This window comes from Seriola aureovittata, chromosome 20 (assembly GCF_021018895.1).
Source record: "Seriola aureovittata isolate HTS-2021-v1 ecotype China chromosome 20, ASM2101889v1, whole genome shotgun sequence".
Taxonomy (NCBI): domain Eukaryota; kingdom Metazoa; phylum Chordata; class Actinopteri; order Carangiformes; family Carangidae; genus Seriola; species Seriola aureovittata.
The window spans coordinates 152,948-175,539 of NC_079383.1; the positions used below are offsets into that span (position 1 = coordinate 152,948).

General features: G+C 42.7%; 2 protein-coding genes across 10 annotated transcripts in view; both read left to right on the forward strand.

Moving 5' to 3' along the window:
• The first annotated feature begins 5,952 nt into the window (after window positions 1-5,952).
• Window positions 5,953-13,130, forward strand: trdmt1 (tRNA aspartic acid methyltransferase 1). Of its 9 annotated transcripts, none has more exons than XM_056365070.1 (11): window positions 5,953-6,076; window positions 7,447-7,556; window positions 8,086-8,162; window positions 9,108-9,179; window positions 9,545-9,610; window positions 10,952-11,021; window positions 11,215-11,367; window positions 11,492-11,856; window positions 12,232-12,289; window positions 12,393-12,522; window positions 12,789-13,130. In XM_056365070.1, the coding sequence occupies exons 1-11, from the start codon at window positions 6,013-6,015 to the stop codon at window positions 12,887-12,889; spliced, it is 1,266 nt and encodes a 421-aa protein (XP_056221045.1). In that variant the 5' UTR covers window positions 5,953-6,012; the 3' UTR covers window positions 12,890-13,130. The 9 variants fall into 9 exon arrangements, with proteins under 9 accessions (XP_056221045.1, XP_056221048.1, XP_056221051.1 ...); XM_056365073.1 differs by having other exon boundaries at window positions 11,215-11,295; XM_056365076.1 differs by having other exon boundaries at window positions 11,215-11,295; window positions 11,531-11,856.
• A 1,590-nt stretch (window positions 13,131-14,720) lies between these two features.
• cubn (cubilin (intrinsic factor-cobalamin receptor)) overlaps window positions 14,721-22,592 on the forward strand; it is a 44,080-nt gene continuing 36,208 nt past the window's right edge. The window contains exons 1-12 of the mRNA XM_056363707.1: window positions 14,721-14,929; window positions 16,175-16,304; window positions 18,134-18,229; window positions 18,413-18,451; window positions 18,595-18,696; window positions 19,113-19,216; window positions 19,554-19,680; window positions 20,128-20,296; window positions 20,562-20,693; window positions 20,840-20,935; window positions 21,378-21,502; window positions 21,662-21,854. Coding sequence (XP_056219682.1) covers window positions 14,841-14,929; window positions 16,175-16,304; window positions 18,134-18,229; window positions 18,413-18,451; window positions 18,595-18,696; window positions 19,113-19,216; window positions 19,554-19,680; window positions 20,128-20,296; window positions 20,562-20,693; window positions 20,840-20,935; window positions 21,378-21,502; window positions 21,662-21,854 — 1,402 coding nt within the window. The 5' untranslated portion in view covers window positions 14,721-14,840. The remainder of the gene's footprint in view (window positions 14,930-16,174; window positions 16,305-18,133; window positions 18,230-18,412; window positions 18,452-18,594; window positions 18,697-19,112; window positions 19,217-19,553; window positions 19,681-20,127; window positions 20,297-20,561; window positions 20,694-20,839; window positions 20,936-21,377; window positions 21,503-21,661; window positions 21,855-22,592) is intronic.

The following is a 22,592-nucleotide window of genomic DNA, read 5'->3' on the forward strand; positions in this document are numbered from 1 at the left end:
AATATCCTGACAGCAGATCATCTCCTTCACTGTGATGTGATCTATTGTTCACAAGCAGAACCAGTCCTCCACCTTTATTCTTCCCACTTGCTCTTGCATCTCTGTCCGTTCGTACTGCAGTGAAGCCGGGTAAATCGGTCAGGAGTATTGTCATTTAACCAGTTCTTCTTTAAACTCATGATATGCTTGCTGCCTCCAGTTCATCACACTTGTTAGCCAGGGAGTTGACATTTCCCATGAGGATCGATGGTAGAAAAGGCTTATATCTCCATCTCCTAGCTTTTAGCTTAGCCGCGGCTCTGCATCCACGGTATGGCTTCTTCAGCTCAGCCGGTATGGGATGTTTAACTCCATATCCTGTTCTTCCTTTGTGTACATTATATATATATATATATATATATATATATATATATATATATGAGTAAATAAACATGAGTAGATAGACATAAGTAAATAAACATGAGTAAATGAGCACGAGTATTTACAGGAAATCTGTGATAGGGACCAGGACCTGATCTCTTTCAGGACTAATACAGAGATTTGAGTCCAAACGATACTTGAACGAGTACAGGAATAAAACACATGACAAAAAGAGTCGACCTCATAAAGGAGACACACCAGGCCTAAAATTGTAAAATGTGCACAAACAATCTGTTAAAATCAGTCCAAACATTACAGCTGATTATAGGACACGTCACATGGACGAGAGGAGACAGACAGTGTGCATTTACCACACAGACATCAGGGATTTGGCAAGAAATAAATAACATTTATTGGAAAACATCAGTTCATTAAAACCACAGTGATAAAGTTCCATAATTCCATCACTGACTGTCGCTGATCCATTACAGATGAATTGTGTGTTTTCTCCAGCACCAGCAGAGGGCAGTGTTTGATCAGACAGCTACAGCCTGAGCTTCAGCGCTCTGATGAGACAACAACACTTTCCTGTTTCTTCCATAGCATCAATGTAAAATCAGCTGTAAGCAGTTTGTCCTGTTGGTTTTTGTTGCTTTGTTTTCTTCAGATGAGAGAAGTTCAGTTACCTTCATATAGACAGACTCTCCTGTAAGAAGACCATAAACCAGTCTGAGTTTACACTTTATTTTATTTTATATGACTTTTATAATACAGTTTTTCTCAGTCGCTTTGGTACATTTCTCAGATCAGAATTGAAATTCTCAAAACTACTTGTTCAATCTTCACATCATTGTGTCACTTGTGCACATCAAGAAAGCAGTTTCTCATTTCTTTGAACAAGTTGCAAATGCTTTGGTTCATCATGCAAATGATTATGTTCAATTCTCTGCTGTTTCCTACATTATCAGTTGCTTATGTCATGTTGATCAAAATGTATTATAATGGGTCTCTGTGAATAGTCTCACCCCCCACAACATTTAGGCATTAGTTCATCGCATAAGTCTTTACATGCAAAATGGTTGAACAAGTTGTCATAATATGTCAAACATATCTCTATACATTTCCATTAGACTTATTTTTCTAAATCTGTCCTGAATTGGTAAATTGCTCCCAGGTGAATCTTGACTTTCTCTAACGAAGGGAAATGTGTGAAGCATTTGATCAACAAATGATCAACCAGTTTTCTGAAATAGCTCAAAGGTGCATCTCATGAACCAACTGGCAAGTATATATATATATATATATATATATATATATATATAGCCGGAGCACAACACAATGTTACAATGTTTGACAATGGAAGGACAAGGAATTGGACGGGGTCAACAGCCAGAGAGAAGAAGAAGAGGAAGAGGAGTGAGGCTGTGTGGAGGAGGAGTTGGGAGGCAAAACAGAGGAAGAGGCAGACGAAGCCTTTCTGTATCACAATGACATGGTCTGTCAACAAATTACAGTACAAGCAGTAAAAGCGTAAATGTGAATCTTGTCCAGTCTCTTGCAATCAATACACTAAGGTGTAACTTACAATTTACAATAAGTGTCATCAAAACTTTAGCCACAGTTTACATCAGAACATCCCTCCAGAGACACTGTTATATTGACAACACCACTAAGCAATTTGACTGTCTTATCCGTACACAATAACACAAGAACTTGTCATCTGATGGCAGTGACATGTTCATTGACACAGATATTTACTTTTGAGAGATGAACTAAAGATTTTGAGCAAGAGACTGGCTTCTGCAGGTAATCCATGGTGTTTTGCTATTTGTACGAATTGTTTTGAGAAATTCACTTACTGTTTTGCAAATGTCGAGGATGATTTGAGAAATGTACCAAAGCGATTGAGAAAAACTGTAATAATAATAATAATAATTATTATTATTATTATTATTATTATTCACATTTTTTTGTTGTTGTTATTGTTATTTCAGAAAGTCCTTGTGGAACAGGGTCGAGACATACTGACAGACAAAATACAGCACAGACCTTCAGTTCAGGCCTTTATCATCCCAGGGACAAAGTCACTGGTCCATCTTTGTAATAATAATAATCTTTATTTGTCAACCAGTTTTCAAATATGAAGTAACAAAATAAAATATTCCATCAAGGCAGATAAAGGAGAATCCTGTTTTATTTTAAGTCTCACTAATATAAGTCAGAGTTCTGCTCCATCACTGTGCCTTATAGGATTCCCTGCTCAGTAACCATGGTAACTGATACTGCTGAACTAGCCTGCTCTATAGCATGCTAACTGTCAAGCTTACAGTAACTCACTGTTTTTGCTTCACTTTCTTCATGTCCATGTTCATAAACTAGGGTCGACCCCCTCTCAAAGGAGAGAATATTCCTTAGCTTGTAAAAACAAGTTTTCTTTGAATGTGCAGCTTTATGTTTATGAATTATACAGGATAGATTAATATGGTTATTTATGTAGAGGTTTTAAATTGTGCATTGTCATATTAATAATGTAGGCTATTAATCATATTTATGATTTATTAAATAAATAACTATCTTAACCTTCAGCAACCTCGTTTTACTTGACATTAGATAGATAGATAGATAGATAGATAGATAGACAGATAGATAGATAGATAGATAGATAGATAGATAGATAGATAGATAGATAGATAGATAGATAGATAGATAGACAGATAGATAGATAGAGTAGTCCAGTCCACCACTGACGGATGAAACAGGTGCAACATTTCACTACAGACATCAAACGACCTGAGGAAAAAGAGTCGGCTATGCCCCTTCCGTTAGATGACATCCGTGTTCAGGGCCCAGTCCAGTTTACTGTAATAATTACATTAATCACGTATTATACAGGTCGGGTGGTGACCCTAATCAGCAGGGTTTGCTCCTCTGCTGAGAAGAAGACGGCTCTTCTTTTCTTTCTGTGGCATCATCTTCTTTTCCACAATCAACAGGTGTGGGCTAATCCAAGCTTGGTTTGAGTTGACGTTGACAAACCTCAGCTAAATCTTGTTAAAGGAACGGCTTGAGCCTGAGGTGAAAGTTGACATTAATTCTAACTTTTCAAGTAAGCGCAGAGGGATGTTGATGGAATACCCCCCAACCCCCCTAACCCCCCTGTTCCAGTCAGTCTGCACGACTGGTCTTTTATCTGACAACACTGAAACTGTCAGCTTCTTCCAAACATCACCTGTCTGATGAGGAAGATGAAGATGAAGATGTTGGAGCAGTGCAGACCTGGTACGATCCAGTATTCCTTCATGTTCATTGATTTAAAATTCAGAGCGCCTGAAACTAAAACAATCTCCGTGTTAGAGGAGATGAAGCAGCTCATTCAGATAAAGAGGATGTAAGTTTATTTCTTTTTTTTTTTTTTAAGTATATTTTTTGGGCTTTTTATGCCTTTAATGGACAGTATAGTGGAGAGTGACAGGAAACGGGGAATGACATGCAGCGAAAGGCCGTTCGATTCGGGATTCGAACCGGGGCCGACTGCAGCGAGGACTGTAGCCTCTACACATGGGGCGCCTGCTTAGACCACTACGCTACAAAACACCCCGAGGATGTAAGTTTATTTCTGATGCTGAACTATTTTGGATTTTATTATATTCATGCTTTTTCTTCTGACTGCCACAGCAGCCTGAACGAACCAGAGAAATGTGTCTCTCTTTGTGGGCAGAAAATACACTTTGTGAAGCTGGAGCTGTGACACTTTGACCTCTGAGTGTCAGCTGGATGTTTAATGGGCGTAGAGTACAGTCACGCTGGAACAAGTGACAGGAGAAGACAAATGGCATTATCTTCTGAGAGAGCCTGAGGTCTTATTGATGAGAGCTGAGCTGCTCCATGAAGAGCAGAGAGGTCACATATACAGACGTTCATATGGAGACTGACTACAGCTGTTAAAGGTAGAGACACAGTGTCTCCTCCTCAGGGTCAAACATGAGGTGAACCAGTGTCATAAAAACATTTACGTTTCTGCATTAATTTACTCGTCAATTTAATTGTGATGAGCTGCAGCTGGAAGTTTGACTCTCATGCAGGAGCTTCATGTCACCTGTAAATAAACTGTAAATGCGGAATGTGGATGTCAAACTTGCCTCCTGTACATTAAGATGAAGTGAATTCCTCACATGTTCCAACATATTACAGGTCATGTGACACACGGTGTGATTTACACTTAGGGCCTCCAGGAAATAGTCATATCCCTGCATTCTAAATACTCTGACTCAGCCTAGTGTGACCAAGTTTAGCTTGAAGCAGTGTAGGTGGTCACTGACTGTCACGTCTGTCCCTCAGGGCAAACATAGCCCCCACACACCTGTACACCTGTGGACCTGAATCAACTGATACCAGCTGCTATTCACACACTCCCTGTTCAGGCTGAACTGCAGCACAGCAGCTTCAGGGCATCAGGGTGTCAAAGAGTCAGGGCGTCCACACGTCTGTTCATTTTCCAGAGTCACAGGTTTCACCTGTTTTATGAGCATTTTCAATTTGTGCATTAGAATCAGATCAGAAAAGCAAAATGTGACAAAGTGCACTAGAAAGAAATGAAGGAATCAATCATGACGTATATGAAGCATGTGACTGAAACGAATGAGGAGACAGAAACTCACAGTGCACTAACACAGACCTGTGCTGAGATGAACACGTCCATCACTAACACACAGTTAATCAGTTTCATAGAATGAAATCCACTCACTCAAACAACATCCACTTTACAGAGTGAGTCTGATCCAGCTCTTTAAAACACTGACATAGAAAACGGATTCACAGGGTGTCAGACATTTACTTCGATGTAGACTGGACAATGAAACAACCAGGACATGGTCCAAGTGCCACTGCAGTTAAATATAACATGTAAACTGCTGCACAGACAAACTTCTACATATAGATAGTTAATTTAATACTCACAACAGTAGTACGACAGTAAATCCGTCACACTACAGGATTTGAGTCTCAGTTCAGGAGGACAGTCAGACCTAAAATCTGCCTGGTATTCCTCTAGTCTTAACCAGTTTCACTGAACACACTAGACTAGACTGTAGAGGCACGAAGGCCTGTTTCTTTTTTAGAAGAGGCAGAATGAAAAACCATGTGTGACTCTCCTTTGGATGATGCAGCAGGAAATGTCTAGAAGAAGTTGGGTTTTTATGGACAGAATTTTCCAGACAGTCCTGCTCACACTAGTTTCCCTCCTCTGCTGCCAACCAGTGAGTAGCAGACTGGATCTACAGACTCCAATGGCCATTCCCCTTCTTATAGCAGAAAGGGTGGGGGAAGGTGTGGTTCAATGGTAATGATTATTTTTTATATTATTAATTACTGTTATATGGACAGTCTCATGAACTGCTCTATAATGTGTTAGTTATTGTGATGTAGAGAAGAGCTATGAGACAAGACTACGGGGACCAGGATGTGCTTGAGTGTGGGGACACGGCGGAGGGGAGAATGTATCTTCGGCTATAAGACTGTAGTGGATGGGTGAAACCGGAAGGAGGCAGTAGAGCTACATAATGGACGTCAACTGCTGTAAAACCCCCGAAGAAGAAGAAGAAGGAAAAAGGCGGAAGTACGGACGGACGGACGGACGGACGACAATAATGTGCCATGGAGTGTGTCCGGGTGCTGGAGCTCTACAGTGGGATAGGAGGGATGCATTATGCGCTGAAGGGTGAGCTGCTCGTTAGATACTGAGCGTAGTTTGCTTTATTTTATTGGACCAACTGACAAAATTCTTTTTTTGGAGCAGAGAACCGAGCCACATACTCAGCAGTCACACTGGTGTTTCGTATCAGTGTGTTTCCATGTGAACCAGTGACTTCCTGTCCACTCACGGTGCCGCCACCAAAACCCGTCTGCCGAACTTTATTCTCGTGGTGTGTCCAGAACATGGTCCAGAAACGGGGGGGGGGGGAGCTCATTGAAGCTAGCATGACAAGCGAGCTAACAACAGCAGTCCACAAAGTTGTTATTGTTGTTGTTATTATTAATAGTAGTAGTAGTAGTAGTAGTAGTAGTAGTAGTAGTAGTACACCGTGTTTAACTTTATAACTGCAGGGTCCAGACTGTTTGAGAAAGCGGATGCAGAGCGGGAAAGATGCTTGTGGTGCAGTAGCTAGTGTTGTTAGCTCAGATAACAACATTCACTCAGGTACAACAGTCAGGTTCAGATACTGTGGGTTAAATGATGTGTTGAAGTTCAGTTGATTCGTTCCTGTGTAACGTTGTGACTACAGCAGCTGGTGGCGCAGTGAACAGAACTGTTTCAGTTGTTGGACTTTAAAGATGCTGCAGGTTTAACATTGTTTAACCAGGTTTAATTAAACCACTCACATTGTTAGGAGTCTCTTTTATAAGATGACCTTGTAGGCTGACATCGGCGACCATTTTAGATGCCTAATGTTTTTATACATATAATTTCAAATGTGAAACAGCCTTTCTTCTAATTATCACTTCCTGTCCCGATCCTCCACTTATAAATTGTTGTTGATGCACTGATGGCACCTCAGTCTAACTGGTCTAGACCAGAGCAGGTGGCTGTTTCTAGACTCAGTCCAGGAGGTTAGGTGGTTAAAACTTCACTTTTGATTTAACTCATTACATTTAACTTGCTGCTCTTCAGAATTACAGAGACTTTGCTTTAGTCACATGTATCTGACAGGAAGTCAGATACATGTGACCTGAGAGTGAGGCACTAGGTCAGTGAAATGGGAATCATCCTGAACACTGGAGACAACCATCAGCGATATGTGAACACCAGACCATAATTGCTCATCCGAAAGGTGTGGAAGGTCTGCTTCATCCTCATATATAGCTACCTGTTAGCATGTAACTCAAATCCCAGCTGAGCTGGAGCCAGGAGCCTGGACTGTGTCCATGAGTTAACTCTGAGTCTAACCCTGTTAGTGGACCTGTTTGAAAATTAGATCAGATCATAAAACCAGTGATGAGTCATGCAGGTTTATACACAGGGGTTTGCTGTTTAATGAAATACTGTCTGGATCAAGTTCGGAAATCTGTATCTCTTTTCTCTTCCTGAAGAGAGCGGCATACCTGGCCATGTAGTGGCTGCCATCGACATAAACACCACGGCCAATCAGATCTACAGGCACAATTTCCCTGACACACCCCTCTGGAACAAGACCATAGAGGTGGGTGACAGATCATATACTGGTGTACTGTTTAACACCACATGACCCATGATGATGTAATGATGAACTCCACCATGAACAAGTGATCAGGTCACATTGGCTCTGTGTGATCACACTTATTGATCAGCAGTTATGGGACGTTAATTCACTTCATTTCCTAACTGACGTGCTACCAAATGATCTGAATTCCAGAAGGGTTGATGTTATATCTATGTATTGACCAGCCTCTGTACGAACCACACTCTATCCATTATAAAACCATGAGAGCCAGAGTCCAGGGGCAGCACCACAGCTCTACACAGTAACTGAGACAGTGTAAATAAGACACATCAATCATCATACGAGTCTGTGCTAATTCTTCATGCACTAACTGTTAATCATTAAGTCACTCTTACTTCATTATCTTTTCATTGACATCAAAATATATTCAACACAATCAGTTAAGTATCATCCAGATAAAACACTGATGTTTACATTAGAAAAACTTCATGTTCTTGTTTGTTTGTTTGTTTGTTTGTTTTCCTTTCAGGGCATAGCACTGGATGACTTCAATAAATTGTCTTTTGACATGATTTTGATGAGCCCTCCCTGCCAGCCATTCACCAGGTGGGTCTCACCTCAGTCAAACGATGTACTTTTCTCTCCGTACACATGTAACAGCTGAATGAGACAATATAAGTTGACCATATGTATGAATTAGGCATAGAGGACATGAAGCTTTCATTCACTGTCATGGTTTCCTGCTCACCTGTGACTCTGTTAGCTCACCTGCACTGCGAGCCACTGGACAGGCTGTGCCACAGTATTTAATGTTAGCTCTATATTGTGTGCCTGCACTAACATGACGTCTCTCTTCTGTATATATAAAACACATGAAGCTGCAGACTAGACAGCCCAAAGAAGTGTGATGTAAAACATTAGCAGGTGATGAAGTTCAGTCTGGTGTTTACGTCCCTCTGGTCTTTTTTCATTCCTCCATGACGGCGACAGCCAGAGCAGCAGCCATGTTGTTTTCTGGTCGTCCATCCATCCATCCATCCATATGTACGTCACATTCTCATGGACTCCATATCTCGGAAATGCCTCAACAGAACTAAACAAATTTGTCACAAACATTCACTTGGACTCAATGATGCACTGATTAGATTTTGGGGTCAAAGGTCACGGGTGTGGTGACCTCACAAAACAGTTTTGGCCTTGTCAACGCAATATCTTGTAACACCTTGAAGGAACTTCTTCAAATTAGGTACAAACATCAGCTTGAACTCGAGAACAAATTGACTTGATTTTGGTGGCTAAAGATCAAAGGTCAAGGTCAAGGTGACCTCAGAAAACAAACAATTGGTTAATATTTTCTATGACTCTGGATAAACAGGGATTTAAACTGAAACTAGTCTGAGTGGTGGAGGAGATGATTCTAGTCTACGTTTGTAGAATCATGTAGCGTTGAACACCTCAATATCAGTTTGTCATCATAGCAGCTTGTTTTTGAATCACTGTATTAAATGTCTTTTATTATTTTTAAAGGTTTTTGTTTTTGTGTCGATACAGGATCGGACTTCAGGGTGACATCAGTGACCCCAGAACAAAGAGCTTCCTCTACGTCCTTGACCTTCTGCCGAGGTTCTCATCTCCACAGTAAAAGTTATTTTAAGATGTGAATCAGTTTGACAGAGTTCAGAGTTCTTTTTTTACAATGTAATAACTATCTATATATAGCTGCTAGCATTTCCTGTGCCTTCATGTGTGAGCACTTTGTTTAGATGCTGCATGTTGTTTGTGATGCTGCTGCTAAAACCACCCATGAAAACATTTTCATCACTCCCATCCCGTTCAGGAAGCAGCTCAATTTCTGTTTTGTTCAGTCCTCCAATCAGAGGCCAGCAATCTGTCACTGACATTTCTCCACAGTGAAGGTGAGGCAGGATAGTGGTGCTCTGTAGGTGGAGATGTCACTAAGCTCTGTCACATTCTCCTCCTCTGTCCAGGCTTCACAGGCTGCCTCGCTTCATCCTGCTGGAGAATGTGAAAGGCTTTGAGAGCTCCGCTGCCAGGTAACGATGGAGACAGCAAGGGTCTGTTACAGTTTTTCTCTGTCACTTTGGTTCGTTTCTCAGATCAGAATTGAAATTCTCAAAACTACTTGTTCAATCTTCACATCATTGTGTCACTTGTGCAAATCAAAAAAGCAGTTTCTCATTTCTTTGAACAAGTTGCAAATGCTTTGGTACATCCATGCAAATGATTATGTTCAATTCTCTGCTGTTTCCTACATTATCAATTGCTTATGTCATATTGATCAAAATGTATTATAATGGGCCTCTGTGAATAGTCTCACCCCCCACAACATTTAGGCATTAGTTCATCGCATAAGTCTTTACATGCAAAATAGTTGAACAAGTTGTCATAATATGTCAAACATATGTCTATACATTTCCATTTGACTTATTTTTCTAAATCTGTCCTGAATTGGTAAATTGCTCCCAGGTGAATCTTGACTTTCTCTAACGAAGGGAAATGTGTGAAGCATTAGATCAGCAAATGATCAACCAGTTTTCTGAGATAGCTCAAAGGTGCATCTCATGAACCATCAACTGGCAAGTATATATATATATATATATATATATATATATATATATAGCCGGAGCACAACACAATGTTAAATGTCTCACAATGGAAGAACAAGGAATTGGACGGGGTCAACAGCCAGAGAGAAGAAGAAGAGGAAGAGGAGTGAGGCTGTGTGGAGGAGGAGTTGGGAGGCAAAACAGAGGAAGAGGCAGAAGAGACCTTTCTGTTTCACAATCACATGGTCTGTCAACAAATTACAGGACAAACAGTAAAAGCGTAAATGTGAATCTTGTCCAGTCTCTTGCAATCAATACACTAAGGTGTAACTTACAATTTACAATACGTGTCATCAAAACTTTAGCCATAGTTTACATCAGAACATCCCTCCAGAGTACACTGTTATATTGACAACACGACTAAGCAATTTGACTGTCTTATCCGTACACAATAACACAAGAACTTGTCATCTGATGGCAGTGACATGTTCATTGACACAGATATTTACTTTTGAGAGATGAACTAAGGATTTTGAGCAAGAGACTGGCTTTTGCAGGTAATCCATGGTGTTTTGCTATTTGTACGAATTGTTTTGAGAAATTCACTTACTGTTTTGCAAATGTCGAGGATGATTCGAGAAATGTACCAAAGCGACTGAGAAAAACTGTAATAGACCTGAAAGGTCACCATAACACTGTGTCACCGTGTCACCGTGTCACCATGTCACCAAAACACAGTGTCACCATGTTAACATGTTGTATTATAAATACACTGCGGTGGTTTTAAACACAGGTGAGTCTGTCCTCACGTTCATCTTCTTCTCTCAGAGAACTGTTGGTGAAGACACTGACAGGATGTGGATACAGTTTCCAGGAGTTCATGGTCTCACCCACAAGTGTAAGACAAACTCACTCTGTATGATTAAACCTGTGGTCACCTGTCACCTGTGGTCACCTGTCACCTGTGGTCACCTGTCACCTGTGGTCACCTGTCACTTGTAGTTACCCGTTACCAGTGGTTACCTGTGCTCTGGAGCTTATACAAAGTTATTATAAGTTTTAACAATCATCACTTTATCTCTCAAATCCAGGTCGGGATCCCAAACTCCAGACTGCGCTATTTCCTCATCGCTAAGATGTCAACAAGCTTCAGTACACAGGCAAGGTCAGAGGTGAGGTCACAGGCAAGGTCAGAGGTGAGGTCACAGGCGAGGTCAGAGGGGATGTCACAGGCAATGTCACAGGTGACTTAGTCAGCCAGTTGTCGGTGATGTAAAAAGTTGAAGCAGTTCCTCTGGATAATTGTCAGGCATGTTTTTGTGAAGTGGATGAACTGACGTCTGTTTGTTTGTTTGATGATGACATCAGCACTCACAATCATCAACCTCTGACAGAGTGTGTATACAGCTTCCAGATGTCTTCCCACACTTTGCTGAGGCTGATTCCTCTGAGCAGCCCACAGTGTTGAGTCCTACCTGCCCAGGTAGCTGTCAGTCAGAAGAGGAAGTGAGGGAGGGTCAGGTCCTGTACAAACTGGAGACAGCAGCTGATGCCCAGAGGAAGAGGAGTCAGAACCAGGATCTGTCCATCAGGCAGATTCAGGACTTCCTGGAGCCTCAGAGGGAGGGGGACCTGGAGCAGCACCTCCTCCCTCCCAGAACCCTGCTGAGATACGCTCTGCTGCTGGACATCGTTCAGCCCACCTGCAGGAGGTCCGTCTGCTTCACCAAGGGGTGGGTACACCTTCGTGTTTGTGTGTGTGTGTGTGTGTGTGTGTGTCTGTGTGTGTGTGTGTGTGTGTGTGTCTCTGTGTGTGTGTGTCTCTGTGTGTGTGTGTGTCTCTGTGTGTGTGTGTGTGTGTGTGTGTGTGTGTGTGTGTCTCTGTGTGTGTGTCTCTGTGTGTGTGTCTCTGTGTGTGTGTGTGTGTGTGTGTGTGTGTGTGTGTGTGTGTGTGTGAGAGAGAGACATCAGAGTCTGGACTGTTGTTCTGGTCCAGGTCAGGTCTCCCTCTGATCTGAGTGCTGGTGGTGAACCTCCTATTGTGTCTGTGTTCAGTCACTGATCAATGATCATTAGTGATTGACTGTGTGGACATGTTCTGTCCTCAGATATGGACGCTATGTGGAGGGAACTGGCTCAGTGCTGCAGGGCTGCACAGAAACACAGGTCAGTTTGACTTCAGTCCACCTGCCACTGTCCAACCTGCCCCCCCCCCCCCCCCCCCAAAAAAAAAAAAATAAAAACGTGTGTGTGTGTGCGTGCTCTGCAGATGGAGAGTGTGTTTGCTGGTCTGGATCAGGTCTCTGAAGAAGAGAAAGTGCAGCAGCTGCTGAAGCTGAAACTTCGTTACTTTACTCCCAGAGAAGTGGCCAATCTGATGGGCTTCCCCCAGAGCTTCAGTAAGTCAGTCAGTCAGCTGTTACAACAGTCAGTCAGTCATCTGTTACAACAGTCAGTCAGCCACTCATCTGTTACAACAGTCATCCATCTGTTACAACAGTCAGTCAGTCATCCATCTGTTACAACAGTCAGTCAGTCAGACTGATGTTACAACAGTCAGTCGGCTGTTACAACAGTCAGTCAGTCAGACAGACTGATGTTTTTTTAAATGTGATATTGAGCTGTATGTGATATTGTAATGATATTATGGGATGGATCTCCGCAGTGTTTCCAGAGGGAGTCTCCACCTTGCAGCAGTACAGAACTCTAGGAAACAGTCTGAATGTTGTGGTGGTGTCCAGACTGCTACAGCTGCTCGTCTCGTAGCAACAAGAGGAGGAGACTGTTTATTAGTCTCTGTGGACTATATGACAGACTGCTGCCTGCCCAGTGTTAGTGGATGTGAACTGGTCAAATGTTGGTCAAAGATACCTCAGTGACATCACAATAACATCAGTGACATCACCAGTGAACAGAGTAAGTTACAGAAACTTCAGGGAACAGTACACATCTGTTTCTACAGCTTGGTAATAGTTTTCTACTGTTTGAAATAAAGACCTAAAATTACTTTTAAAGTACAATTGTTTTTTTGTTTGTTTGTTTGTGTAGCAGAACTCTGGGGCTCCACCTTCTGTTGAAGGAAATGTCTCATAATCAGAAGAAGTGAACTCCCACTTTGTTTCTATCTCAGTGACAAGAAGATATTTATTAGATCTAAATAAGTTAATTAAACATTAATAATGAACACATGATAAAACTAATTGGTTGCCTGGCAACAGTGAGATAAAGTGTGAGATTCACTCACACAAACCAGTGAAGCGGCTCTGAGACACAGAGCTGCTCACCTGCTCCCTCCAGTGGATGGAGCAGGTGAGTCAGTTCCTGCTGGTCTGTGGTTTTAGTCAGAGCAGAAACTTCTAGAACAAAATCAAGGTTATAAAGACTGAGTTTCACACTGAGTCTCAGACCGAATATCAAAATACACAGCTTTATAAAGAGTCCAAGTTGATAGCTACAAGAACAATCAAGTTCTTTTTACATCAGATATTAAGTTGAATCAACAATGACCAGGGTCACTTTAACCCTTTGTTTTCTCACAGTTGACACCTGCAAAAACCAAGAACTGGAGCTGCCAGTCAGTTACAGTGATGGATGGATGAATGAATGAATGGATGGATGGATGAACAAAGTCTTAAACAGGGAAGAGTTCCTGTTACCGTTACCTGTAGGACAAGACTTTAACAAACAGGATTCTGAGGGGTCAGTCAAAACCACTTCAGTGTGGGAGCTGGTCTGGATTCTTCTGAACTGTCCTCTAACAGTGTCAGTGGTATTTCCACCATAAAAACATGTCCGGTTGTTCATTTTATTGTCTCACATGATTTCAGATCACTAACTGTGTGTGTGTGTGTGTGTGTGTGTGTGTGTGTGTGTGTTGTGTGTGTGTGTGTGTGTGTGTGTGTGTGTGTGTGTGTTTATGGAGACAGGTGACACAGTGTCGGGACATAAAGAGTTTGTACATTTGGTTTTTATCATGGACTAATGTTCAAGTCTGAATGAGCAGAACTGAAAATACTACCTACCTGCCTTCATATATCATCATCTTCATCCTGCCTACTGTGACTACAGTCTGTCTGTACACATCAGTGACATGGAAATCTGATGATGATGAAGATTGACTAAAATATAACATAGTATCATAAACCCGACAAGTAAAATAAAATAATGATGGTTCATTTCTTTCATGTTTAACTTCATTGAAATAAATCATTGAAATAATTTTGTAATTTATTCAGAATTCATTATTAGTTTGTTAAATCTATAGTAATTAGATGTTTGTTAGGACCATGTTAATTAATATACTCCTGCTCATATTAACAACCTTTGTTAAATTGAATGTATTTAAACCTGTCGAGTTTTAAAGTTTTCCATCAGAAAGCCGTTCACTCTCTTCAGTCTCAGTCTGTTGGTTTGACTTCAGTAAAAACAGGTGATATTTTCTGAAGGTAACGTAAGTGTTGATCATGTGACTGTGATAAATATGTATGATATTGTAATGATACCTTCAGGGACCTCCTACAGAAAGATGTTATTAAACAGACACACAGGCAGCAGGTTACTGATCTGCCACAGTCATGTGATAAACTCCACTTTAGTTAAATGTGATGCTCTTTATGGCTCCAGTGTCAGGTCAAAGTCTGAGCAGTGATCTTTAGAGAGGCAGCACATCACACCCCAGTAAAGCTGTGTGGAGTGTCCAGGCAGCACGTCTTTCCCTATGGCCAGGACACTGCTCTTCATCCTCCTCTTCCTCCTGCTGGGACTGCAAGGAGAGCCGAGGGACCAGAGGAGGGTCAGCATCGATCAGTGAGTTCTACAGTTATCGATCAGTGTGATAGGCCGATCATGTTTCTCCTCTGACAGTGATGTCTTCAATATGAACTTAAATCATCTGATAATCTCAGAGACACGCAGCTGAGCCAGAGTCGTTTACGGCCAGGTCTTCAGATCATCTAGAATCAGGTTTTAATGTATATTAACATGTTTTAATGTGTATTAGTGCTTATTACTATTTATTCATGTTTATTAATGAGCTAACAGCGTCTACTGTTTCACAATGAAAACTCACTAATGACAGAGGAAAATAACTAGAGATTATAAAACCATGAACCTGGTTTACACTGTGATCCTGACTGACCCTGACTGTGACCCTGACTGACCCTGTGACCCTGACTGATCTTGACTGTGATCCTGACTGATCCTGACTGATCTTGACTGTGATTCTGACTGATCCTGACTGTGATCTTGACTGTGATCTTGACTGATCTTGACTGCGATCCTAACTGACCCTGACTGATCCTGACTGATCTTGACTGTGATTCTGACTGATCCTGACTGTGATCTTGACTCTGATCCTGACTGATCCTGACTGTGATCTTGACTGTGATCTTGACTGATCTTGACTGCGATCCTAACTGACCCTGACTGACCCTGACTGATCCTGACTGACCCTCTGACCCTGACTGATCCTTAGTGTGACCTTGACTGACCCTGTGACTCTGACTGATCTTGACTGTGATCCTGACTGATCCTGACTGTGATCTTGACTGATCTTGACTGCGATCCTAACTGACCTTGACTGATCCTGACTGACCCTCTGACTGATCCTGACTGACCCTCTGACTGATCCTGACTGATCCTGACTGTGACCCTGACTGACCCTGTGACCCTGACTGATCTTGACTGTGATCCTGACTGATCCTGACTGAGATATCGACTGATCTTGACTGCGATCCTAACTGACCCTGACTGACCCTGTGACCCTGACTGATCCTGACTGACCCTCTGACCCTGACTGATCCTGAGTGTGACCTTGACTGACCCTGTGACTCTGACTGATCTTGACTGTGATCCTGACCGTGATCTTGACTGATCTTGACTGCGAGCCTAACTGACCCTGACTTACCCTGTGACCCTGACTGATCCTGACTGTGACCTTGATTTACCCTGTGACCCTGACTGATCCTGACTGACCCTCACTGTGACCCTGACTGACCCTGTGACCCTGACTGATCTGAGTACTGACTGGATGTTGGTCATGTGACTCCTCAGGCCTCGTATGCTGTCAGATGATGGTCACCTGGTCTTCACTACTGGGAACAACAAAGACATCCGGTTCCAGACCTCAGCGTCAGGCCGGGTCAAAGTGGGTGATGAAGACCTGACCCAGCTCCTGAGTCAGGTGAGTCCAGACCACCAGAGACCAACAGGAACACAACAGGACACAGGTTCATCAGGTCACACTGGTCAGGTGGTCCATGTGTCAGGACTGACGTCATGGTTACAACAAGCAGAGAGAGTAAACTGATTTTCTGTACAACTGTACTCCAGCACATCTGTACTATTGCACATCTGTACTACAGCACACCTGTCTCATCATCTGTATAATAATCTCACAATAATAAAATAACGTTCTGTCAAACAGAAAATACAGCCAAACCAGTCTGTTCCACCATAGAGACACCTGTCCCCTGTGTACTGTATACCAAAGATCATCAACAACAGCAACAACAACAACAGGAGAAGCTGAAACTGCACATTGACATAAGTATTTAGATACTTTACTGCGACTCTGTAAGTTCAGCTCAGGTTCCTCCCTTTCTCTGGATCATCTCTGAGATGTTTCTACACCTTGACTCGAGTCCACCTGTGGACACACACCTGTGAGCAGAGCTCAGAGACAGGATTGTGTCGAGGCACAGTGGCCTCCATCTGACAGACTCTTCTAGACCTGGACCTCGACTAACTGAGACCTCAGAACCAGGTTCTGATGGTTTCTGAGCTCTAGAGAAACTTCCAGAAGAACAACCATCACTGCAGCTCCACTGATCTGGACTTCATGTCAGAGGGTCCAGACAGAGCCTCTGGACTGCAGGTTCACAGAGCCAAGACAACAGACGAGAGGCTTAGAGACAACTCTGTGACTGAGCCTTACCTGAACCCAGTCCAACATCTGGAGAGACCTGAAAACATCTGTCCACCACAGTCTACATCAACAGGGCAGAGTCTGAGAGGATCTGAAGAAAGACAGGAAATCTACAAATCCAGATGTTCAGACCCAAGAAGACCAGAGGCTGTGATCACTGACAGAGTTGAGAGAGTCTGAATACTTCTGTCGATGTGATATTTCAGTCTCTCCTTTTAATACATAAATAGAAAATGTCTAAATTGATGAAAACGATTTTAGATGTGTAAAAGGTGAAGAGTCTGAACTTTCTGAATGAACACGTCCTTAGTCACATGTTCCTCTCAGTCACCTTCCTCTACCTGTTTCCAGGTATTTATTCTGAGTGTTGACCTGCTTGTTTCTCAGCTCATCAGCATCATCACCTCTGTAAACTAATTATCAAACACTCAGGAATCTTCATGCTGTCTCTCTAACTGTCTCTTTATGACATCTTATCAGCTGAGAGCTACTGCTGCTCACATGAGACCACGAATCATTAACATGTCAGGAAGCACACACAGCAATTTGACAGGACCAAAGACCAGGAACAGGTTCACCACAGTCCTTCACCCTTTCCTTCCAGACTCACAACAATTCACACTTGACCTCAGGTGACTCCAACAACTGCCAGGAGCTCCAACAACCAACTGATATCAACATTTCACTGAGGTTAAATACCTGGGTCTTCTCACCTGTCACACACTTGTCAGCTGTCAGAACTGAAGTATCTTCCATCTTGATTCAACTCCTCAGACTCTTTGGATCCAGGAAACAGATTCAAAGCAGACATTCAAACATGCAGTCATGTGACAGATGGATGAACTGTGACTCATTAGGAGGGACTTGTATGAATTATTGAAATGTGTCAAACATCACAGAGTTAAGAGCAGTCACATATTAATTAAAATATAGAGTGCAGGTCAGGAGGAACATGGGATGTTTTGATTAGCTGGATTAATAATAACTGATGAAAACTTTGTCCAAATTCAACCCAAATAACATAAAACAAGAAAACATGAAGGATAAATGTTGTGTGTGTGTGTGTGTGTGTGTCCTGATCTCAGATCAAGACCAACAAAGATGAGATAGATGACATTAAGTCTCATGGAGGTGGAGTTCCTCCTGATGTCACCAACAAGCTGAATCAGCTGGACACCAGGGTAGGTCTCCACCAGCCTCTGTTCAAGACCTTAAAAACACAATCCACATTAAATCACATTGTAACAAGATCATTATGAACATGTCTAATAATGAATATAACGTTTTATTTTGATGGAACCAAACAGACATCATGTGTTTATAATAAAAGCTCTTATTTTGGTGAACACCATGCTTCTCTCCAGGTGTCAACACTGGAAAACAAAGTGACTACACTTGAACAGGTGAGACATTTAAATAAAAAAAAACAGGATTTTCCCCTATAGGATAAATAAAGTATCTATCTATCTATCTATCTATCTATCTATCTATCAGCTGTGTGTTGTGGACTGACTGGTCCACTCACGTGTCCCGTGTCCTCCTGCAGGTGGTCCACAGGGAGTCCTGCAGCAGTAACCCCTGTCAGAACGGAGGAACATGTCTGAACCTGCTCGACTCTTATCACTGTGTGTGTCCCAGCAACTGGGCTGTGAGTTCTCTACTGCTGTTATCACTATTGACTATGGATTAATAGTAATCAATACCAGCTGATGTTAATGATACGACAGACTGCAGTATATTCTTCTCTGTTGCTGGAATATTTACTTTCTTTTCTGATTTGATCAAAGGAGCTGTTTGTAAGTGTTGCTATTGCTCACAGATCATCAACATCATTAAACCAGTTTATGGTTCTGTTCAGACTCACAGGTCCTGGTCCAAGTCGGGGCTAAATCTGGGTTTAATACAGAAACAGTTCACAGTGACTTTATTTTCATTAACATTAACATTAACAGAGAGTTAGGGTTAGTCTGACCATAGTGTGCTCATCTACAGTCAGTACTCTCCTCTGGTGTGACCTGACCTGGTGTCTGTGTGTCCCTCTTTACTTCCTGCTCTGTGGACCAGGGTCCAAACTGTGCCACAGATCTGAATGAGTGTCAGGTGTATTCAGGAACATCTCAGCAGTGTCAGAACGGAGCCACCTGTGTCAACACCCCCGGATCCTTCACGTACGTCTTAAAGCTTCATGTTTCATTTAATCCAGGACCAGGTGGATCCTGTCTGGTCCTGGTCTGCAGGTTTAGTCCTAGAGGTTTTATCACTTCCTTTTAACCAGTGTGCAGTATGTGTCAGTGCATATACAGATTTATCGAAATACAACAATGAAATTGTTTAATAAAATATATGTCCATACTTATAATTAATTAAAGTCACTGCCATCCTGAATAGGAAACTTCCTGTATGACCTGACACCCACAGAGGGAAGTGATGAGATATGTGTGTGAGGAAGTATTGATGATCTGTGGTTAGTGATCAGTTTTATACGTGGCGGTTGTGTGTCTGCAGCTGTACCTGTCCTCCTGAGTGGTCCGGGCCCCTCTGCACTGTGAGGTATGATGACTGCAGGAACGCAGGGCAGGGCCTGTGTGTGCACGGCACATGTATTGATGCAGACCGGGTTACACCTGGACAGGTAACCACTTTACACATTCAGTGTATATATATATACTGTATGTATAGCAGAACAATATCATCTCAACAGAGGGTGAAGGTTATTAGATTCATGAAGGTGGTTTTTACTAAACAAATCATTTCAATTTCAAAAACAACAGCAAACACAAAGAAATGATTGATTTGTTTTTCAGGGTTAAACTAATGATATGATTTTATTTAAGACTAATGGAGGTTTTCACAAGGATGAATTAATGATGGGCAGTGAAGGTGTAAAGAAACAACAACACACTGATGTTATGATGAGAGGAAACAGAAGAAGAAGAAGGGAATAAATTGATCTGATATTGATCAGTGTGACCTGGACTGACCTGGACTGACCACAGAGCTCCTCCCTTCTTCCTGTCCATGACTCTATTTTACTACAGACCTGGTCGATTGACAGTTTTACCTTCTTCCCAACAAACAGCCAAAGTACCAGTGTATCTGTGAGAGCGGCTGGGAGGCTCCAGCCGGGAACGCAGCCTGTGTAGCTGATGTTAATGAGTGTGACCTGCCCAACAAGCCCTGCTCCGCCAACCCTGTGGTTCCCTGCTACAACACCCAGGGCTCCTTCTACTGTGGAGCCTGTCCTGCTGGTAACACACACACACACACACACACACACACACACAGAACCAGAGCCCAGTGTGAGTGTGTGTGTGTGTGTGTGTGTGTGTGTGTGTGTCTACACAGCAGAGGTTCAGGTTCTTTAATGAGTCATAGGTCACAACACACTCTCACTAAAACAACTTTGGTCACATGAATAAACGTGGTTAATACACATGGAGGAGTCACAATGTAATAGACTGTATTTACAGCCTGAACACGTGGACACCAGTTTTCATCACCTGTGTGTCTCAGGCTGGCAGGGGAACGGGTACAGCTGTCAGGATGTGGATGAATGTTCGACCAATAATGGTGGCTGCTCCACTGCTCCCATGGTTCAATGCCTGAACACCATGGGCTCCTTCCACTGTGGCTCCTGCCCCCCAGGTATGACTGTGACTACAAGTCTATGAGGTGTGGAAGAGCACCAGAGAAGGTAACACCTGGATACCCAGGTGGTGAATGTGGCTGTTGGTACGTGTGGTGTCAACCTGCTGTAGAGACAGGTGGATGTCAGCTCTTTATTTGTGCAGGTTATGAGGGGGATGGGAGAACATGCACCCAGAGCAATATCTGCTCCGTCAACAATGGAGGCTGTCACCCATTGGCTACCTGCTCCTCCAGCCCAGGTAAGAACAATGCCTGGTTATATTACTGAATCACACCTGGTCATAAATTCTGATCTTCATCACAGTCACAAACAATGATCATCTTCCATCTTTTTATTGAACACACGCAGTAAATGTTCACGGTGGAAAAAGTAACTGAACCTTTGATTTAATTCAAATATAACTTTATATAAACACAGACAGACACAGAGTAAATCAAACCTACAGTTTATAATAATCACCTCCCGATAAAAGTATTGATAAACTTCATGAGCTGCACTTGGTCCAAAGAAAACCCATTCCCATGTGTTCAGACAACAGACTGTTTCCTGTGTTGTTGTTGTTGTTTGTCTTATTGTTGTTGTTGTTTGTCTTGTTACTGTTGTTTGTGTTGTTGTTTTTTGTGTTGTTGTTTGTGCAGTATGTATCTTGATGACTGTGTGTTATTTTGTCGCCCCTCCAGCCTCCAGCTTCCCCGTCTGTACCTGTCCCCCAGGCTACGTAGGGAACGGTTACGGACCAACAGGCTGCACCCAGACCAGCAACATCTGTCAGACCAACAACCCCTGTGTCAACGGACAGTGTGTGGTGAGTGTGTGTGTGTGTGTGTGTGTGTGTGTGTGTGTGTGTGTGTGAACACCAACACAGATTTTATACAACCATATCAGTGAATAAACATAAACATGTTAACAGTGTTTCAGATTCACAGTGTTTGTGTTTAATAATCCGACTGTCTGCCTGTCCTAGGCCACCACCTCAACCCCCGGATACACCTGTACCTGTAACCCTGGCTGGGAGGGGGTCAACTGTGACCACAACATCAACGAGTGTTCCAGTAACCCCTGTCAGAACGGGGGGACCTGCACCGACGGCACCAATGGATTCACATGTACCTGCTCGGCCCAGTGGACCGGCCCACTCTGCCAGACCCCACAGCAAGGTACTGTCGGGACACAAGGCCCCTTGGGGTGTGTGTGTGTGTGTGTGTGTGTGTGTATATTACAGAGTGTGGAGGTTACTTGTGTGTGTGTGTTTCAGAGTGTGGAGGTTAACTGTGTGTGTGTGTGTGTGTGTGTGTGTGTGTGTGTGTGTGTGTGTGTGTGTGTGTATTACAGAGTGTGGAGGTTACTTGTGTGTGTGTGTTTCAGAGTGTGGAGGTTAACTGTGTGTGTGTGTGTGTGTGTGTGTGTGTGTGTGTGTGTGTGTGTTTCAGAGTGTGGAGGTTAACTGTGTGTGTGTGTGTTGCAGAGTGTGGAGGTTACCTGTGTGTGTGTGTTTCAGAGTGTGGAGGTTAACTGTGTGTGTGTGTGTGTGTGTGTGTGTGTGTGTTTCAGAGTGTGGAGGTTAACTGTGTGTGTGTGTTTCAGAGTGTGGAGGTTAACTGTGTGTGTGTGTTTCAGAGTGTGGAGGTTAACTGTGTGTGTGTGTGTTGCAGAGTGTGGAGGTTAACTGTGTGTGTGTGTGTTGCAGAGTGTGGAGGTTAACTGTGTGTGTGTGTTTCAGAGTGTGGAGGTTAACTGTGTGTGTGTGTGTTGCAGAGTGTGGAGGTTACCTGTGTGTGTGTGTTTCAGAGTGTGGAGGTTAACTGTGTGTGTGTGTGTTGCAGAGTGTGGAGGTTAACTGTGTGTGTGTGTGTTTCAGAGTGTGGAGGTTACCTGTGTGTGTGTGTTTCAGAGTG

What these genes read in the sequence shown, in the direction of transcription:
- trdmt1 (XM_056365069.1), top strand. Translation starts at nt 6,487, where the DNA reads ATGCAGAGCGGGAAAGATGCTTGTGGTGCAGTAGCTAGTGTTGTTAGC. An exon ending in TTTGAGAGCTCCGCTGCCAG is followed by an intron (nt 9,611 to 10,951) that starts GTAACGATGGAG and finishes TTCTTCTCTCAG; the next exon opens with AGAACTGTTGGTGAAGACAC. An exon ending in AGGGCTGCACAGAAACACAG is followed by an intron (nt 12,290 to 12,392) that starts GTCAGTTTGACT and finishes CGTGCTCTGCAG; the next exon opens with ATGGAGAGTGTGTTTGCTGG.